Here is an 18,732-nt window from a genome sequence, read left to right as displayed (position 1 = left end):
CGCCCATAGCAATCCTTATTTATGCTATTGACCAGGCAACCTCCCCACATTTGTGCACCAGCTCCTCCTTCATCCCACCCCTTGGAGTCTGTGCAGTCCTTCTTGCTTCAACTTCCCCAATGGTTGGAGATCAACTTTCAACATTACATAATTTATATAAATAAACCACCAGATCTTAACAGAATTTCTTTTAACCTTAAAACATACATTTAACATTTGCAAGAGCAAACATCACACTATATGTTTATTACAAGGGCATAGTTTGGGGGGGGGGGTTGTGGTTGTTCAGAAAATAATTCTGTTGCTTCTCCTCGTTCAGTCTCAAAACCTTGTGGGAATTAACATGGCAAGTTCAGTTGTAAACCTTTCACATCCCTCTTGGGACTACAGCCCTAAGAACTGGTGACCCTTCTGTGTGCTTCCCCAAAGTTCCTTATTGTGGGTAGTGAGGGAGCAGAGCTTTGTTTTGGTGTCTAACTTCCTTTAAGGGAGAGGGCTGTCAATGACTGAGAGGATTGGAGGGCAGTCTTGAAGTTTTTGTGCACTTGTACCTTTAAGATTGCCTTAGTTTTGAAAAATGAAAAAAATGCTTTTTATGCAAGGGATGGTGTAAAAATTGGAAGAGATATACAGATGGATTTTGTATTTGATCTTAAATGTTTTGCCTTTCACTTGTTCTCAGGTTAGCTGCAAAGCCGACATATTGTCAGCCAGTGTAGTAAACGCAGGACTGTATGGATGTGCCAGGGTATTCCACAAAAGTTTTACTTTTTTACTGTTTGCTATTAAAAGTTTTCTTTTGAAGGTATTAAGTATCCATTTATTATTTCTTGAGCATGCCTTTTTTTATATCTAATAAAGTCTTATTACTGTTACTAAACCAGAATTTTTCTATACTGAAAATACTGTCAGGGTTACTTGTGGAGCTATGCTGTCAGGTCCTGGAAGGTAAACAAGTTAGAGGTGACTGGAGTTTTTGTGCTTTTCTTTGTTGGGCAGCATCCATTTAGAGGTTATTTTTATCCCCTCTGTCATTAATAAAATTCCACTTAACTAGTAGGTCAAGATGATGGGTTAAAGAACAGCATAGTCAGTATTTTTAAAAAATTACTATGGAAACACAGCTGAGCTTTCCTGAGGTAGTCCTAACATCACATTTATTGCCAGCTGCTCTTGCTTGAATTGGAAAATCCAGGTTGTTGGATATATAGTTTTCAGGTTACTCTCCTGGCATAAATTTTGGAGTTCTATGGGACAGATGGAGGCATATTGCTGATCCTGAATGGCTGGACCTCATTTCTGAGGCATTTAGCTCATGTTCTGACTCCAGGTTGTGCAAGGAGGGGGACAGCAGAGAGTCTGGTGGAGGCAGTGGAATGCCAGAAGCCTGAGCAGTGTAGGAGGTTTGTATTTCCCTCTCTGTAGATTAAATCAGAGATTAAGAACACATTAACTTTCCTTAGGAGTGCTTTTACCTTTGGGGCACATTGTTTTAAAATCTTGAGACAAAGAAACTGACTTCCGTGAAACTGGAGAAAGAAAATGAGTTTGAATGAAGCTGACTGCAAGAGTACTTCTACCCTTATCCAAGGAGGAGGATTGCCAGCTCTGATCAAACTTGGAAAGAGTTGCTTTTGGTAGTTGTGTTTTGAGGATGATTATTATGACTTGCTTCTAATAGAGGAGAAGGAGGGAAGATGGGATTAAGGAAAACCGTGCTCTGTGTCCCCATTTCTTGACATCCTCCTCAGCCACAGTGACAACACAAAAGGAATAGAGCAGGATTCCCTGTGGAGGGGGTTTGTATTCAGGTGGTGATTGCTTTGCTTTTATATCTGCTTGCAGAAGCATAGGTTTTTTTGTTTTTACTGGTGATGAGGTGCTTGTTTCTGTGGCTTTGATCTACCGCTATAATCTGATTAAACTGCAGGTCAAGGAAATTAGCTGTACCCTGGCTTCAGCTGCCTGTAAGAGGAATAATAAGATTGAAACTACTTAGCACATAAAATTGACAATAAGATGATTCTGTTAAAGGTGTTTTTCATTGGTGTGTGTTAGCAGTGGCCTTCCAAGGCACCTGGAACATTTCATTTCATGACCCACAGGCTGAAGATCTCTTGCTCCCTCAGTAAGAGCTGACATCACTCAAACCTGCCAGCTCCCAAAGCAAGCAATTCTAGAACTTTGTGCAAACTATGATCATTTAAATTAGGTGGCAACACTTGGAAGTTTGGAACAGTAAGAACTTGTTCTATAGAAGTAAAACTGTTAACAGTACATGTCTGATATATGAGTAGGTAGAGTCTTTACACAAATTAATAAGTAAAATTATTGTTGGATGCTATATACCCCTGCAAAATCCTGACTGCATCCATTTGCCCCTTCAGGAAAAGCTATGTGTTAACAGGAGCTGTTGTCTGAAGCCTGTTGTATTCAGGTGATGTTGAATTAATGGGTGGAGGAAAAATAAAAGCTGAAGTTTACCCACAAGTTTGCTATTACTGTACTTCAGGCATAACCATCTAGGTTTATGCACAATCCTAAGATTGCTGCAAAAATATTTCCTTGTGACAGGTCATAGTTAGAGATATAGTAACTGTCTGCAAAACAGCTTAGGGAAGTCAGAGTTATGTTTGAGAATTCAAACCTTTAGCGAAGCGGACCAGCTGTAAAGGATTGGTAGCCAGAGAGTCTCTAAAAACTATAAAGAAAACAAACTTTTCAATTTTAGCAAGTGTTAGTGGCCAGTCTTAGGAATTGAAGGAAAAATACTTGTTTTCCAGAAAACTGTCAACCATTTGTGTCAGCAAGTTTTCTTCACATCTGAAGTGCCAAACTCTAGATGTGAATGATGTCTTGGATACTATGCTTGGGGGCTTCTGAACAATCAATCTCCCCTAAATATGCTGTGGAATATTCAGTGTCCATGCTGTTAGTGTTTCCTACTGCTTCCACCTGCCCTGAATCAGCATGAGTATGCTTAAATACAGACAAATAAAGAAAAAAACCCCACTGAGTATTAAAACTATTATAAGTTTTTGTTGAAGATAGCTGTTTTTTGAGGAAAATCTAAAATGGCAGGTTGTTGCTTTGAAGTTCTTTCTGCTGTGACCCTTGCCAAATACTGAAATAATGAAATTAAAATATTAATTTAAGTGTTTGACTTTTAGTATGCTAGTATAGAAAATTTACCTTTTCTACCCAAAATGAAACATTTCACACATTTATTCTATTTATTCTCTGTATCTTTCTATTCCCTTTCAGAAGAATGAAAACTTTCTGGCAGTGCCCTTGATAAGCCTTGGGATCAGTCACCTCCTGCTGAGGCACTTTAGGCTGCAGGTGCTTTTCATTGTGGTACAGTACCTCCAGGAAAGAGAACTGCAGGAGTCTGAATTTCTGCTTGGAGTGAAACTCCTGACCACCTCACATTTTTTTTTAGTTTTTAGTAATGAGATTGGATCTGATGGCTTTTGTAAGCCCAGCTGCCTGGATTCATTGCCCATTTTAGTCATGTAAATCCTCAATTCCTCATTGGGGGGTTGTGTTACTGAGATTTGATGAGAGAACTGATACAGCTTAGGGCTGTCAGGGGAAAACCAGGTGAAGTTCCCGTTCAGGAAGGGTGAAAACAGGGTGGTGTTCTTGTTGGCTCTGTGAGACCTGGGGTTTTCCAGGTTTTTTTGTAGAACTTGTCGTGCCACAGCAGATCACGCCTGGCAGATCCTCACTGTGAAAATGAGAGAGGTGTGGTGTAAATGAGGCTTGACTTCCAAAATATAGAGGATGGTAGCTGGGTAACACAAAACTGCTGCTTTGAGAAGTTTGGCTTAATTTCATTGGCTTATCTGTGCTTGATAATGAAGCTTGTTAGCAGACCCCTGCTTCTGTAGAATGGATACAGCCCCATTAGAGATGCAGGGTGGTGTATGCAGAACTGAAAATTTGTGATTGAGTGCTTGAATTATAGCTGTACTGAAGGCAGATATTGGAACAGAAATGAGTTCTTTTGGGGACAATGGTAAAATAGATCCATTTGTTCAGTGATATGCAAATAGAGTTGGAAGTCACATGGCAACAAGAGGAAAACTTGAATAAAATAGTTAACCAAAGTGGCTCTATGATCTTACATGATTTTAACATCAAATTAAGCAAACTTGCTCTAGTGTTAAAAGAGAAGGTGTGACTGCATGATCTTTTGATGTTTCTTTAGTGTGATGGGGTAAACACTTCAAAAATATATATGGGAGAGACATCCCAATATTTGTGGGATTTTCTTTCTGTACTGCTTACCAGCTCAAGGGAAACAACTTGTTTTCTTATTCTGACTTGGAAAACTTAATTGATGAAGAATGGTAAAAACTTGGAAGAGGGAGAATGAAATGTGTCTTTCTTGTCTTCTTTTGCCAAGTCCAGTGGTTCATTCCAGATTAAATATAGCCTCTGAGTTCCAGGGGCTTTAGAACTTTATATACTCTCAGGTTCTTTGGAGAAGAGAAGTTTCTTTTGTCTCCTATTTTTTTATTTATCTTATACCTTTACAACCTTGCGAGACAGTCCTGACTACTGTGTTTTAAAGTTTTGAAGCTTTTCACTTTTATGAATAAAATGAAAATTCCTTTAGCTATCAAACATTTTCACTGAATTGGATGGGAGGCTGTTGTATTTTAGTTTAAAGTTTGACTAAAGCACAGAGCTGAATTTACATATTTGGTTAGGAAATAATAAAGAGTAGATGTTATTTCAAGGTGGTATATGGAAATACTTGAAATATAATTTTTCTGAACTATGGTTTGGATAAAAAAAAAAAAAAACAAACTTAGGGAAGCTTGACTGAACTGCTGAGTCCAACTGGGCAAGGAGATATCTGAGAATATTCTTGCAATGATACAGTGTATAAGCAAGCCCTGCCCTGTTTTCTAGTAGGCAACCTTTTTTTGCCCCAGAATGAGTCATTCTAATGTAAATTCAATATGAGGAGGTGCAATAAAATATATGGCCAGAAAAGCTTGTTAAAAATGCTGGGTGATAGAAGGAGCCATTGGCACTGTGAGAAACTCCTGCCAGTTGTTACCAGTGAACTCCAGTTGGTGCCCACTAGAAGTCCCTGAGCACCAGCAAAGGCCCATTGTAAAGTTTGTTTAATGAACAGGCAGTGCATCTTCTGTCATCCCTCTCTTTCTCTCTGCTAATATTTTGCCACTGATGCAGAACAAGGTTTGTACCCAGGCTGCCCCCTCTTATCCTGGCTTAGAATGCAGCTATTTGAAACAAATTGTTTCTAGGTGGAAATGAGAAGCAGCATACTAATGTTAGGTCAACTCTCCTAATTTCTTTGGAGTTTAGGAAGCATTGAAATAATTTCTATACATTTTATTTAAAATGACAATGCTAATCTCTTTAGTATTGCTTGTTGCAATTTTATAAATTATACAGGGCAGTCTGTGTTATGGCTGGTGAAGCGATTGGTGCTAAAGTCTCTTGTTCTGTGAGCCCATGAGTCTTCTCTTCCAAAATAAAGTGTTTTTAAATAATTCTTTTTGGTAGAAGCTCAGGTCTAGCCATATGATTAGGTCTGTGCACTTACAGAGAGCCTGTCAGCAGTTGCGCTGATGTAGAGGCTGAGGCTCTCTTCACCAGAATTCTCTAGGCAGCAGTGAGGGCAAACTCCTGGGGGGAAAAAAAGGTGCTTTTACATTCCTCATTTAAAGATTAGACTCAGTGGAAGGTAGTTCTGCACAAGAAATTTCCAGAGGAGCAGTTCTTGGCTTTTAAAGGGCAGAGCCTTCGTGACTGGAAGAGATTTCTGGGCTGGTGTCTGTGGGCACAGTCCTGCGTGTCCTGCTGGGGCTGAGCCTCTCAGCATTCGTGGCTTTGGCAGCACAGATTGTGTTCTCGGCTCAGAGGAGACCTTCACAGCACTGGAAGATGTTTGAAGCGTGAGCCAGACTGTAGGAACTTGGCTGGCTGTTCAGAAAAGCGAGATTCCAGCACCTGAGCAAGTCAGCTTTTCCTTGGGAGCAGTGGCATTGCTGGCTGCCAGCACCACAGCTCTGCCTCAGCTCTGGGCCTGACTGGGCTTGCAGGTCAGCAGTGCAGAGGCTGCTGAGGCACAGCCTGCACAGGAGGTTACTGTCCCTCCTTGTCTCTTCTTGGCTCCCTGGGGGCAGGATCTGCTCATTCCCATCCTGCTGCCTGCAGCCACAGAGAGCCTTCACTTAGGTGCCTTTTGTTGCCTGTGTATGGATGAGGGAAAAATGTTTCTTGGGCTTTCAGCTTTCTCCTGATACAATAGCTAAAATTTGCTTTGCTTGTCTGTGTTATCTCTTCTTTCTGACAATTGAAAGAAGTTGTCTTAAAGGCAATAAATGCTCTCCATGCTTCCAGTTACTGAATTTGGATTAGGTGAGGAGCATACAGGTTCACTTCTAGTATCAGTTTAGATGTTCCTGACAATTAAAGCCCTTGGGGCATGCCATTGCTTTTTAGATGGAGGTGGCTATGGTGAGCTGTTATAGATAATGCTTGCACTTAACAGAATTTTGCAAAAAATTTTGCAATTGCAAAGAATTTTGCAATTTTATTATTGCAAAATAAACATAATTTTACATGTTATACATAAGTAACATGTAAATTGTTAAGTTTTTAACAATTTTGCAAATTGTTAAAAACTTAACAATTTACATGTTACTTACGTATATCCTATTCTAATACCTTTTTAATTCTCATGTGGATCTCATAACCTTCTCTATAATTTATGGCCAGTAGGTAGATCCCAGAACAAACTGAAAAACTGTTTGCAGTCACCACAACTTCACATTGGCAAGAGAAAGTATATGCTGATGTCTGCAGCCCCTTTAGGGATCAGTTGGTGCTTTCTCCTGGCTCTCCATTCTTTTCCAAGCTGGCATCTGACATTCATGTTAGGCAGTGTGTCTTCCAACTGTGTTTGGTTTTAGGTTTTTTTCTGAGGCAGGTGAAGGGAGCATTTCATATACTGGGAGGATTCCATGTCTGGTGTGGAAAGCTTGCACTCTCCAAATCTGCATCACCACCTGAGTGCATCAGGAGCAGAGGGACGTGTCTGATCCAAACCCAAATTAGCCCTGGGTTAATTGTGCCCATCAGACAGACCAGCAGGGCTGCTCCTCGAAGCTTTATGTACTGCTGACACAGTGCTGAACTGTAGCACCTCCACTGCCTGCTCCAGCCAGACACTGACCATTCAGGAACATTTATTTATTGAGGACTGCCCCAGTGTTCCTGTTTTTGGAAGCTATTTGCCAGCCTTCACCAGCAGTGGGGATTTGCAGAGGATGCTCAGTGCAGGAGTTGTAGGTAGTCACCTGTAGCTGCCATTCTTTCTGTGTGTACTGTGTTGTTTTTTTTTTCCTTGGAAGCCTGATCAAAGCATTGCTTTAGGGATGCAGCTCAAGGAAAAGAGGCAATTGGGGAAGCCATAGTCTTATCCCTTCTCCCTACAGAAACTTGTGCAGTGTGGGGGACAGGAGGGCTGTACTGAGGGGCTGACAGACACTGATGGGAGTTGGTGTTGCTCTGACTCTGTTGGCTCCTGTATTTCATGTGTGACAACTTAGAGTTGATAAAAATGTCCCAGGCAATCATCACTAATGTTGGCAGGACGCTGCTGCTACATAAAGCTGAAAATATAAACTATAATGTGAGCATTATTAGTATATTCGTTCAGAAGGAGGCATAAGCAGGGAAAAGTGAAGAGCTGACTATTGTTATGGGATGAAATAAAAGCAGTCATGCTGTTGAACCAACAGTAACTCAAATCCTGCATGGGGTGAACTAAAGCAGAATTGTAAGCAGATTCACCATTGCATGAATTATCTTTGGCATAAGTCAGTTATTTTGAGCTTTCTAATATATTGTCATTTTGCTTTCTTACAGGCAGGCAGAAGTCCTGAAGGCTGACATGACAGGTAATTGCCTTTATTATACAGTTTATATAGCTTATTAATAATATTTGATTCCTGGTTTTGTTTTCCTTTTGTGTTCCTTTTGCTTATCATTCCTAAGAATTTTCTGGAAAGTGTGTGACCTTGTGTTAAAGTCTCGTCCTTTGTATCTAAATAAGTAAATAGTATTTTAACAACTGTGCCCCTTTGGCCTATACCTAATACATATTTTTGAATTTGACTTTGGATGTTCTAAACATTTGGAGATGAAGGTCTCATGTCTCTACCTCTCTCTTGAGACCTGAGACTCCTGCCCAGACGAGCACAGGAACTGCTGTACTTGGGATTAGCCAGGATTTGGGTGATTTTAAGGAACCTGGGTGAGGAAATGCTGAGCACTCCCCCGTGTTGTGAAAGTGCAGCCATAGATGCAGTGAAATGCTGTGAGCTGTGATTTAAGCTGTATATATTAATGGGAAATGGAAATGGTTTATATTAATGAATCAGCCCTGCAGCACAATTAGTTCTCTCACGAACCTTTGCTCAGCTGTGCTTGTCACCTGGGTGTAGTTAAAGCAGCAGGCTGGTGTAGTCTCCATAGGACCATTAAAACCACCTGGATCCACCCAACCCAAGAGGAGTGGCTGCGCCATCAGTATCAGGATGGTTTCCCTGGGATGAGGCCCATCCCTTGTGCTCCTGCAGCCCCAGCCATGGGAAATTGGACTCTGTAACTCAATAGCAGGGAGCAGTGTTTGCACTCGCCCTCTGGGGTGGAGAGCAGATAGCTACTGAAGAGTTAGAAAACGCCCACAGTGTTCTTTAAACACCAACAGTGTGTGTCCATGCACTGTCCTATCTAGCACCCCTCCATGGATTTATTGTCTGCTAATTATTTTTTGGCTACACTGGAAATTTTTCATCCAGTGGCAAGAAATTTTGCCGTTTTATAACTTACGGAGAGCCACATTCTCCTACCTGTTTTGTTTTTTAACTTGCCAGCTGCTAACTTTGTTCACATCTAATTCTGGAGTTGTAGGAGACTCCTCAGTTAAGCAGTGAGCCCTCAACCCCTCTGTAGTTCTTGTATTTCACTATTCTGAGGAAAATGATAAAAGCAGGTGTTTGGTGATGTGTATCTAACACTGAGCTCTATTCTTTCATTTGGTAAATGAGTGAAAAATCAGATTTACTCCATAAATTTGTGTGACTCTGGGTTTTTTTTTTTTTTTCTTTCTTGTTGCTCAGATTCAAAGCTGGGTCCAGCAGAAGTCTGGACATCCAGACAGGCTCTACAGGACTTATATCAAAAAATGCTAGTGACTGATTTGGAATACGCTTTAGATAAAAAAGTGGAGCAGGACCTGTAAGTACCTCACTGAATTTGTGTGTGTGTATGTGATTTGGGCTGGGCAGCAGGAAACCCTGAGACTTCCAGAAAAGCAATTGTAACCTATGGAATAGTTGTCTTATTTCCTTTAAAATGAGAGCTGTGCTGTGGGTGAAACATGCGAATGCCCTGCAGAGCTGATGAAGAACATTCAGTAGGTTAGAGTTTTACCTCTGGCAATTCAGAGGCAGCCATGTCATGCAGGACTGCATTTTGGAGAGCCAGGTGGAGGCAGACAAGCTAAGGAGCTCCAGTCTGCTGTGCTCTCAGGGGAGGGCTGAAGTCTGCATTTTCCTGAGAGGAGGAAACTTGCCTGATGTAATCACCTGGAGCTTTGAGCAAGGTTTAACAGGGGCTGCTGAAGACTGGTTTTAAGCCCTGTGAGGTAGAGCTGGGCAGAGGGAGGAATAATCAGGGTTGCTCATGGGGTTAATTAATAGGTTACTCCTGACACCTTACAAATCAGGGTAAGATCCAGCTGGATTTTCTCCATGCCCTGAATCCATTCCCTGTTATTTAAGGTGCAGACATGAGTTGTAATAAGTTTAGTTAACAGAAGCATGTGGCTCTTTCAGCATTGAGAGAAACCAGACGAGTTGGCTGGCTGAGTTCTGCTCTCCAGGCTTCCAGTTATTGCATGATTTTTAAACCTCATTTATGTACCCCACATTTTGTTTTAGGGAGGGACTTCTATGCTGCCTAAAATAGAACAATTGCCAGCAAATATCAATGATGCTAGCATTAGCCATATACATATATACACGTGTATGTTAGCTATATATATATCAGGATCTGTTTCCATAGATATGAGAGGTGAGGAAAGGTGGTTATTCCATATTTAACATTTGTTCTCATCTGAATGTTGCTTGAATTTGAATATTCTTCATGTCTGATGCTATGTAATTAAACAGTTCTTTCCTGTTATTTATGCCATCTGCATAAGACACTTCCAAAGTAAAAAGATAAATGCTTCTTTTATTTTCAGTTGGAATCATGCCTTTAAAAATCAGATCACAACACTCCAGGGTCAGGCGAAAAACAGAGCAAATCCGAATCGGAGCGAAGTTCAGGCAAACCTTTCTCTGTTTTTAGAGGCAGCTAGTGGCTTCTACACACAGGTGAGTTGCACAAAATACAGGCTGGGTGGAGGATCAGTTTTAGCTGGGTAAAATCTGTTCCCTTAGCTTAGGAAACTGCTGCTGCATTGGATTGAGCAGCGCACCTTGCTAGCCGTGGTGCTCTCAGAGCTGCTGATGGGCTTTCTTTTGATCAGTCTTGAGCTGAAACTTTTGTGCATCTGGTTGTGGTGCAGTTTAGGTTCCTTTCTAATGGAATCTACCTTAACACCTAAACCCCACTGTTTTGGGTAAGGTCAGAGGTCCATTTCTTACTGTGCTCTGCTCTGCCTGCTCAGAGCAATCATAAAGCAGCAGGAAAGGGTAGTATGATGCTTCTTTGCACTGTCTCTTGCCTTCTCACTGTGCATCTGTTGCCTTCTTGAACTACCACCTGTATGAGTTCTCTGACTATTAGAAAGTCTAGCTTTCACTGGCTCTGCAGGCCCTCTTAAAGCCATTTACTCTGTGTCTGCAGTGACCTGTGGTGAGGAATTTTGTCTTTTAATTGTAATGTCTTACAGAAATGATGACACAAAAAATCTCAAGCGCAGCAGATGAGTTAGTTGATGTGCTCTTAGTACTTTTTTCCTGCTGTTTCTCTAAAAATTCCCATTTGGCTTCTCATTGCTATATATGTTTGTGGGCCATTGCCTTCATTCCTTTTCATTTGCTGTATAGTGAAGGATAAGCAAGGATAATCAGTTTGTTCTTGGATTAAGTTACTCAGGAACAGAAATATGTGCAGAAAATGCAGATGCATGGGATGTGTGTGATGGCCTAATGTTTTGTTCTTTGCCTCTTCCTTGTGACTCCTAACACCAATGATGAACATTGAGGTGTAAGTCTTAATTTTCAACAGTTAGAATAATTAGTTCACTTCTAGGAACTTTTCTTCCCCTAAAGCAAAACTGTATTGAGTGCTCTTGGGCCAAGAATCCTTTGCAGCGTTTTCAGTTAATTGCCAAAGGAGTGTGATTCCTATTCATATACTTATTTCTTGCTGACATTTTTTTGCCTACACTCTTTCCTATGTTAGATTTCATTAGATTTAAACTATGGAGAATAAGAGTCAGTGTATGATAATAGCCTTAGTAAAGACAACTTGCCTTTCCTTCCTTTTTTCCCCTCATTTGGTGTCTGCTTCAACAACATTGTGGTTGCTGAATCCTCTCTCAGTGTTCAGAGTAAACTTTGTCATGGCTGATTTACACTGTCTTCAGCTTACAGCATTCACAGTAGGTCATTTGTACTGTATTATTTCCTAGTTGGATTCCAGACATCTGCCATGCCAACCCCAGGGTACCCTTGTGGCTGCCCTTTTTTCCCCTTCAGCATTGTTTTTTTTGTAAAGCTGCTTGTTGGAAGTAGCCAGTTTCACAGGCTGTCATGGTTGCCAAGGGCATTCTACCTCTACACTGTTTATATTGCAAAAGCCTTGTTCTTTCCTGCAGTGGATCAGGGAATTTTACTCTTTCTGAGCTTGACACTACAGACAGGGTCATCTTTCTCTGTTTGCTGTGATGTTAATTACATTTTCAGTCTAAAGCCTTGGCTCAGCCAAGGTACCTGTTCTCCAGCTGTGAGGCTTCCCCAAGTGACATCTTTGAACAAGAGCATGAATTTTCTTAATTTGGCATCTTTGAAGATGTCAAGATGCTCTCTTTTATCCAGCTTTCATCTCTGAGGTCTCTCTTGTTTGGGGATTTTTTGTTTACTGAATCAAGAGAGACAAAGAGGTGTGAGGTGTAACACAAACCTCTTTCTGCAGCAAGCAAAAGCATCATGTCTCATCTTGCTGACAGAGTATGTGTCTCTGTCAGCCATGGGCTTTCTCTGTGCCTTTGTCTGGAAGTATAACCCTCCTGCAGGTCTGTTTTATTTGGAGACTGAGCATGTTTCCAGCTGGGAGAAAGTCTGTCACTTCTTACCTGCATTTGTTGCCCTAGTAATAAGTCCAACAAACACTCTTCACTCTCAGGTTGCCATTACTTTGCAGAGTATTTATGTTGGAGTCCATTAGGAAGTACTTCAAAAGCACTAATTAGAATGGCAAAGTTGAGGCTTTCTTTCAATCACCTTTTGAAATATTTGATCAAGTAGCTGATGCCTTGTTCCTTGAAAGAGTCTCAGTGTTGGTTTAGTGCAAATATTTACTGACACCTCAGCCACTGAACTGTTAGTATTGCCTTGTGTTGCTTATCAATTTGGTTATGTTCCAGCTTCTTTCGAACTTTATACTTGGGATAGTTTCTTTCTAAAGTTAAAGTTGGGTTTCTTATGTTGGAACCAGCTGCTTTGGAGGTTGAGGGATGTTCCTTTCTAATATTTTCAGAGAATAGTGTCACTTCTTGAAGGTATAAAACCCACTGTGTTCCTCTTGAGTGTCCTACTGAAAAAACAAAAAGACCAAGCAAAACCATAAAACCCAGCAATATCTGTAGACCTCCCATAGTCAATCTCCTCTGATAAATCCTTGGTGATTTAAATATCATGAGGATTGAGTTGCTTGCTGGTTTGGGATGCAGAGCTTTTTCTGACTGGGCAGATGAACACAGTGGACACAATGGAACTCAATGAATTCCATATGGAGAACGTATTGTAAAGTCTCACTTTCAGTAAATTGAGCTTGTTCGCCTCAAATATATTTGGCTTATCAGTGGTGAGCACACGCCTCTTAGTGGCGCTCTGTTAGTTTAGTGACTTGTTTTGATGCCTTTGCAATGGCTGTCTGGAGCTGCCACTGAGCCAGGCCGTGTTTGCAGTTACTCCAGGAATTGTGCACAGTTTTTAACGTGGACCTGCCGTGCCGTGTGAAGTCTTCCCAGCTGGGGATCATTAGCAATAAACAGACGCACACCAGCGCCATCGTGAAGCCGCAGTCCAGCTCCTGCTCCTACATCTGCCAGCACTGCCTTGTCCACCTGGGAGATATTGGTGAGTTTCACAAGGAAAGGGCTGGGACGTGGAGTTCTGTCTGTGTTCAGCTTCTAGGGAGGGATCTGCATAGACCAGGGTAACTGCTGGAGCAAGTGTGCTCCACTTCAGCAGCTAGTTGCCGATTGTGGTGATTGCAGCAGGGGGAAAGACCTGGAAAGAAACCCTGTTCAGACTTATCTAGTGTTTGTTACACATTAACACATGGAGACAGTTAATCACTGGCTTGCTAGTGATCTGCTAGAGTCTGTCTCCTAGCATTTTAATCATGTTCTAGCTGGTAGGCACAGGGAAGTGCTGAAACTGGTAACTATTACAAAAGCTTGTTGCAGCAGGCTGGCAACTTCTCCATTCCAGAACACTAATATCTTATGTACAAGGGCACCATTTAGAAATCCAGTCTTTCATAAATGGGGTTTCTTTTTTACATTAAGTTCAACAAGTTTATTTCTTTCTTGATTCGAGAAAAACTTTGTGTTGTAGAAAGTTCTCTTTTCACAGGAATTTGCAGTTGCTTTTTGAACAACCTAAAAATAGATCTAGTTGGTGATCCTGCAAAGAGGGATGAAAAATATTTTTAGCTCTCTGTATGTGGTATTCTTGGCACTGTTGTCTATAAGAAAATCTTAGGTCTGAGGCAAAACAGTCACCTCAGAATTAAATGTGTTGAATCTTGATTCTGTTTGGTGTAATTGCCCATTCTTCTGATGCTTATTCCTGAAATGCTAGTGAAATGCTCTTCAGGTAAGTTGCATTTTATGAAAGTAACTGCAGGAGACTGGAGTTTTGTGCCTCAACTTGGGTTTTTTTGCTGTTTTCTTAGCTCGCTATAGGAATCAGACCAGCCAGGCAGAGTCTTACTACAGACATGCAGCTCAGCTTGTCCCTTCTAATGGTGAGTCTGGGATACCTTTCCAGTTCATAATTCCAAAGGAAGATTTGGAGTATTGTTTTCTTCTCTGGCAGTTGAAAACCTGGGCTTTTACATAAATATCCCTCTCCAAATTCTCCACACAATCATACAACAAAGCCTCACCCATCAGTAAATCATTTAGATAATGGTTATTTGCATGATCTGTGTTGCTTCCTTTTGTGCAGGTTTAGAAACAAGGGAAGTAATACACAGCTTTACTCCAAGGCTTCACTACTGCCATACTCTGTTATATTCATGCTTTATAAAGTACAATTAATGAAAACTTGCTTTACACCAGCATTTTTTTTATTGTTTATTCCCATGCCAATTTATAGTTTCTGATGGTAATTAGAGTTCCTTAGTTCAGGGATCTAGCTTTGTAGCTATTGTCTTCCAGTGGCCCAAAATGTAGGGATGGTGATGAAAGGTTAAGTTACTTTTGAGCTGGGCTGCTGAAACCAGTGATCCAGTTTTTTAACCAGTTGCATTCTAACTGAACAAAACAAAAACTCAACCCCCTGCAACAAACAAGCAAACAAAATCAGAGACCCCCATACCCTATCCTTCTCCATCCAAAGTAAAAAAAAAAAAAAAAAAAAAAAAAAAAGGCAACAAGACAGACAAACAAAAACCCCCAACCAAAAAGACCAAACCCCAAAACAAAAAGCAAGTAACAAAGGCAACACAAGCAAACAAACAAAACCCTCCAAACAGCTGATGCACCACAAATTTAGAAGCTTTTCCACTGAAGTGGTTCAGATCTGAGGCTGGGATGGAAGGGTCAGCAGATGCACCTAAGCCTTGCCTGGTGAAGAACAGAGGAATTTATGCTCCCTTTTCAGGTGACCACATGTACTCTGAAATCTAGCATGTTTCCCCCAGGACAATCTTGTTGGACAGCTTGTGTTTTTCTCCCTTAGGTCAGCCTTATAATCAGTTGGCTATCCTAGCTTCCTCCAAAGGAGACCACTTGACCACAATTTTCTACTACTGCAGAAGCATTGCTGTGAAGTTTCCTTTCCCAGCTGCCTCCACTAACCTACAAAAAGCACTTTCTAAAGCACTGGAAAGGTGAGACTAAGTAAATTATTGCCACTCAGGTGAGTAGGAAGATATTTCTTCTAAAAGTTCCTGCCTTGCTAGAAGTTACTCATATTTGGCTGTGGAAACAGAAATCCCTCAGCCCTTGTCCAGTCAGAGCATCCTCGGAGGTGCATGGAACAAAGAATATGATGCTCCTGACTGTGATTAGTGAATGCAGGAAATAAGCATATTGTGCCAACACAAAAAGTAGCTTTGCAGGACATTCCTCCCTCATTTTGGAGTAATTCTGGGGTGTTGTGTGCAGCTGTGTATAATTCCAAAGACTGAATCAGGTGTGTCTGTTCTAAATGCAGTCGTGATGAGGTGAAGACTCGATGGAGCGTGTCTGACTTCATCAAGGCATTTATTAAATTTCATGGCCATGTGTACCTGAGTAAGAGCTTGGAGAAGCTGAGCCCTCTTCGAGAAAAGCTGGAAGAACAGTTCAAGGTTAGTTGTAACAACATATTAATTAGTATATTGAGAATATTTTTACCAGCCGAGTTCAGAAGTTGCAGTCCATTAATCATTCTTTCATGTGATAAAATACAGGAAGCCCAAGTAGCCAGTTAGGGAAGGTTTGCATTGCAGCTGACAGTGGATAGTTCTGGTAACTTCTGCCAAGATTAGGGATTTTTCCCGTTTGACACATGGTCCATTGTTGGTGGAGATACAGGAGAAATCAGTGACCACTGTTGATTCTCTGCTCTTCAACCTGGATAATTCTTGGATACCTGTAAAAAGGACTTGATTAAGCTGTGAAATCTTGGCTTGGTGGCCTGAGGAATTTAGAGAGCTTCATGTTTTGGATGTCTATCATTCATTCCCAGTGGTTGTTAAGGCTGCTTTTAATCTGCCTTGGGAAACTTGCTTCTCCTGTTAACAGTTTGCCCTTGAAAATGTCCCATACAACCTTACTCTGTGCAGACTAGAACTATGCTGAACATGTTTTCCATGGAAATTTCAGGAGTCCCATTGGTTACATACCCAGCTCATTATGTTGGACAGTGCAGCCAAGATCAAAACAAAAGAATTTTATGAAGTATTTATGCAAAGTAGTATCGTTTCAGAGAGGACATGGTGTTAACTGGTAAATGGCTTTTGGAAACTGCTCTGTTTCAGCTTCCTAATTTGTGGAAAAGCATCAGGGAGGATGAATATGTTCAGCAGAGCAGTGGAAGCTTTTCAAAAATAGGAAAGGGGAATGTGGTCTGAGCAATATAAAAAATCACAAATGGTCTTTACAGTCCTTTTATACTTTTTGTCTTGAATTGTGCTGCTACAGTTAGGTTCACAATGTCTTTAAAATAAATTTAAAAATCCACAGAACTTCCTATGAATTGACTGCTCCAACCCTGGCAGTTTATGTTTCAAAATGAAATAATTGTATCTCTCTTTCCGTGTGTGATTCTGGCTGTTGAAAAAGTACTGCTTTTTCCACAGTGCTTATAATCAATAATTATGATCATTACTCAGGCATATGGAACAGTCTTAATTTTCTGGACTGATCCAGAGTGTTAAAACAGCTAATTGAGCCCTGCTTTGTTGCTTAGCTTACCTTTTTTGTTTATATTATGCAACACAAGGTCTAATTTATCAGAGAGTAACTCTTCTGACTTCACCAAGTTGAATGTGGATGTGAAGTTTGCTGTATGCTAGTGAATTATTTTAATTTTGTGTCTCATTTTAACTCTGAGGAGAGCAGTTGCAGGATTGGGAGCATTCAGCCATGCTCTGGGTGCTGCTGCTGGCAGCTCTGCCAGTCTCAGTTGTCAGCTGTGCAGTGCTCGTGCTTCATGCCCTAAATGAGAGTCAAGGGTGAATGTGGAGCTTAAACCTTTTCCTGATGCTTAACACGAGTTAATTCACCTGATTCCCTGATTGTTGTGTTGCTGAGATTTAGGATAGCTCCTTTTTTCACCCAAAAAGCTTGAAGTCTCTTTTCCTGTCCTGAGAGAGCTGTCTTTTCTAGCATAGTTACTGAAAGACATTTGTGAATAGCTCTCTCTATTTTAGTCCACTGAGGCATTTTGTGACCCATGAAGTCAGGTGTGGAATTAGTCTTTAATGCATAACCATGCAGTAGTTAAATTTTCCTGGGGTGTTTTTTAAAATGTCACCTTCTCCATGCTGGTTCTTTGAAGGGCAGACAAACCCAGTGAATCCATGGGCCTTTGCAGTGCTGTCTGTGCACATTCCAAGTAGCACTTGCTCTGGAAGAGAACCATATGCAAAGGGGATGTTGATTTGTTGTGTGTCTGAGCTGGTGTGCAAGCAAAAACCTTGTGCTTAACAGTGGGGTCCTCCTGGGGAGCCCAGTGCTGTGCTGGGAGGGCTGACCTGAAAATAAAATCCAGAATGAATGTTGTGAAAGAGCAGAAACATTAGTCAAGCAGTGAAGGAGCACCTACCAGTCCTTTCAAGCATGTGTTTTGCCATCTAAAAATATATGCACCCTGTGTGTTTGTTGCAGAGGCTATTGTTCCAGAAGGCCTTCAACTCTCAGCAGTTAGTCCATATTACTGTGATCAACCTGTTCCAGCTGCACCACCTGCGGGACTTCAGCAACGAAACGGAGCAGCACAGCTACAGCCAGGATGAGCAGCTCTGCTGGACACAGCTCCTGGCTCTCTTCAGTAAGTGTGGGAGCTAATTGATTTTTGTAGTTCCCTTGGTTTTAATGTGGAATCCATTAGTAATTTCCTGACAGGATCTAGCTTAATGGCTGGCTGAGGTAAGTGCTGAGAATAGACATTAGGGAGAAAGTTGTGAGAGATGATGGTCACACAGGATCATTTCTGTCAGCAGTGCTGACTAACACTGGATTTCTGTGTTCAGACTTAGTCTATTTGAAGCGTTACAGAACTCTGCATCATGTTCCTGGTTCTGAAAGAACATTTTAACTTGGGTGCAAAGCTGGATCCAGCTTGGTGGTGAGTAGTACCCCTCTTGGGGGCTGCTCCCCAGTTAGCTGCAAACAGTTGGAGTTGCTTTGAATGGAACTGGTTCTGATTCAACAGGACTGAAGTTGAAGTTGAGTCAACCAGGACCTCAGCTGCTTCTTTGCCTTTGGTAATATCAACCAGGAGATAAGTGAGAGTGCAGAGCATTTTAGACTCTAGCCACATAATGCTGATTTGCTTAACCTGATTGAGCCTGTTGTCAGCTTGGCCTTGTTTGTCAACACCTAAATTTCTGAATAGCTGGATTTCTCCAAATTCCAGCCTGGAGCTGATTCTGAAGGCACCATGGTCACATGGGTGTGGTTACTCTAAGGGGTCTGGGCTGGGTGCCTGCCTGTGGAGCTCCAGTGCATTTGTGTGCCTGCTGGTTGAAGTGAATGAAGTGGAGGTAGGTAGTTGTGTTGAT

The 18,732-nt window shown here is 41.3% G+C and overlaps 1 protein-coding gene across 4 annotated transcripts in view; it reads left to right on the top strand.

Annotated features, from left to right (window-relative positions):
- The window catches only part of SMG7 (SMG7 nonsense mediated mRNA decay factor), a 51,323-nt gene that overhangs the window by 12,914 nt on the left and 19,677 nt on the right, over positions 1–18,732 (top strand). For all 4 annotated transcript variants that reach the window (XM_059477976.1, XM_059477977.1, XM_059477978.1 and 1 more), the window contains exons 2-9: positions 7,918–7,949; positions 9,174–9,291; positions 10,301–10,433; positions 13,196–13,367; positions 14,191–14,262; positions 15,201–15,351; positions 15,678–15,813; positions 17,837–17,999. In XM_059477976.1, the coding sequence (XP_059333959.1) occupies positions 7,918–7,949; positions 9,174–9,291; positions 10,301–10,433; positions 13,196–13,367; positions 14,191–14,262; positions 15,201–15,351; positions 15,678–15,813; positions 17,837–17,999 (977 nt within the window). The remainder of the gene's footprint in view (positions 1–7,917; positions 7,950–9,173; positions 9,292–10,300; positions 10,434–13,195; positions 13,368–14,190; positions 14,263–15,200; positions 15,352–15,677; positions 15,814–17,836; positions 18,000–18,732) is intronic.

Source organism: Ammospiza nelsoni, chromosome 9 (assembly GCF_027579445.1).
Source record: "Ammospiza nelsoni isolate bAmmNel1 chromosome 9, bAmmNel1.pri, whole genome shotgun sequence".
Taxonomy (NCBI): domain Eukaryota; kingdom Metazoa; phylum Chordata; class Aves; order Passeriformes; family Passerellidae; genus Ammospiza; species Ammospiza nelsoni.
The sequence above is the reverse complement of the archived record's forward strand: the minus strand, read 5'-3'. Positions and strand labels throughout refer to the sequence as shown.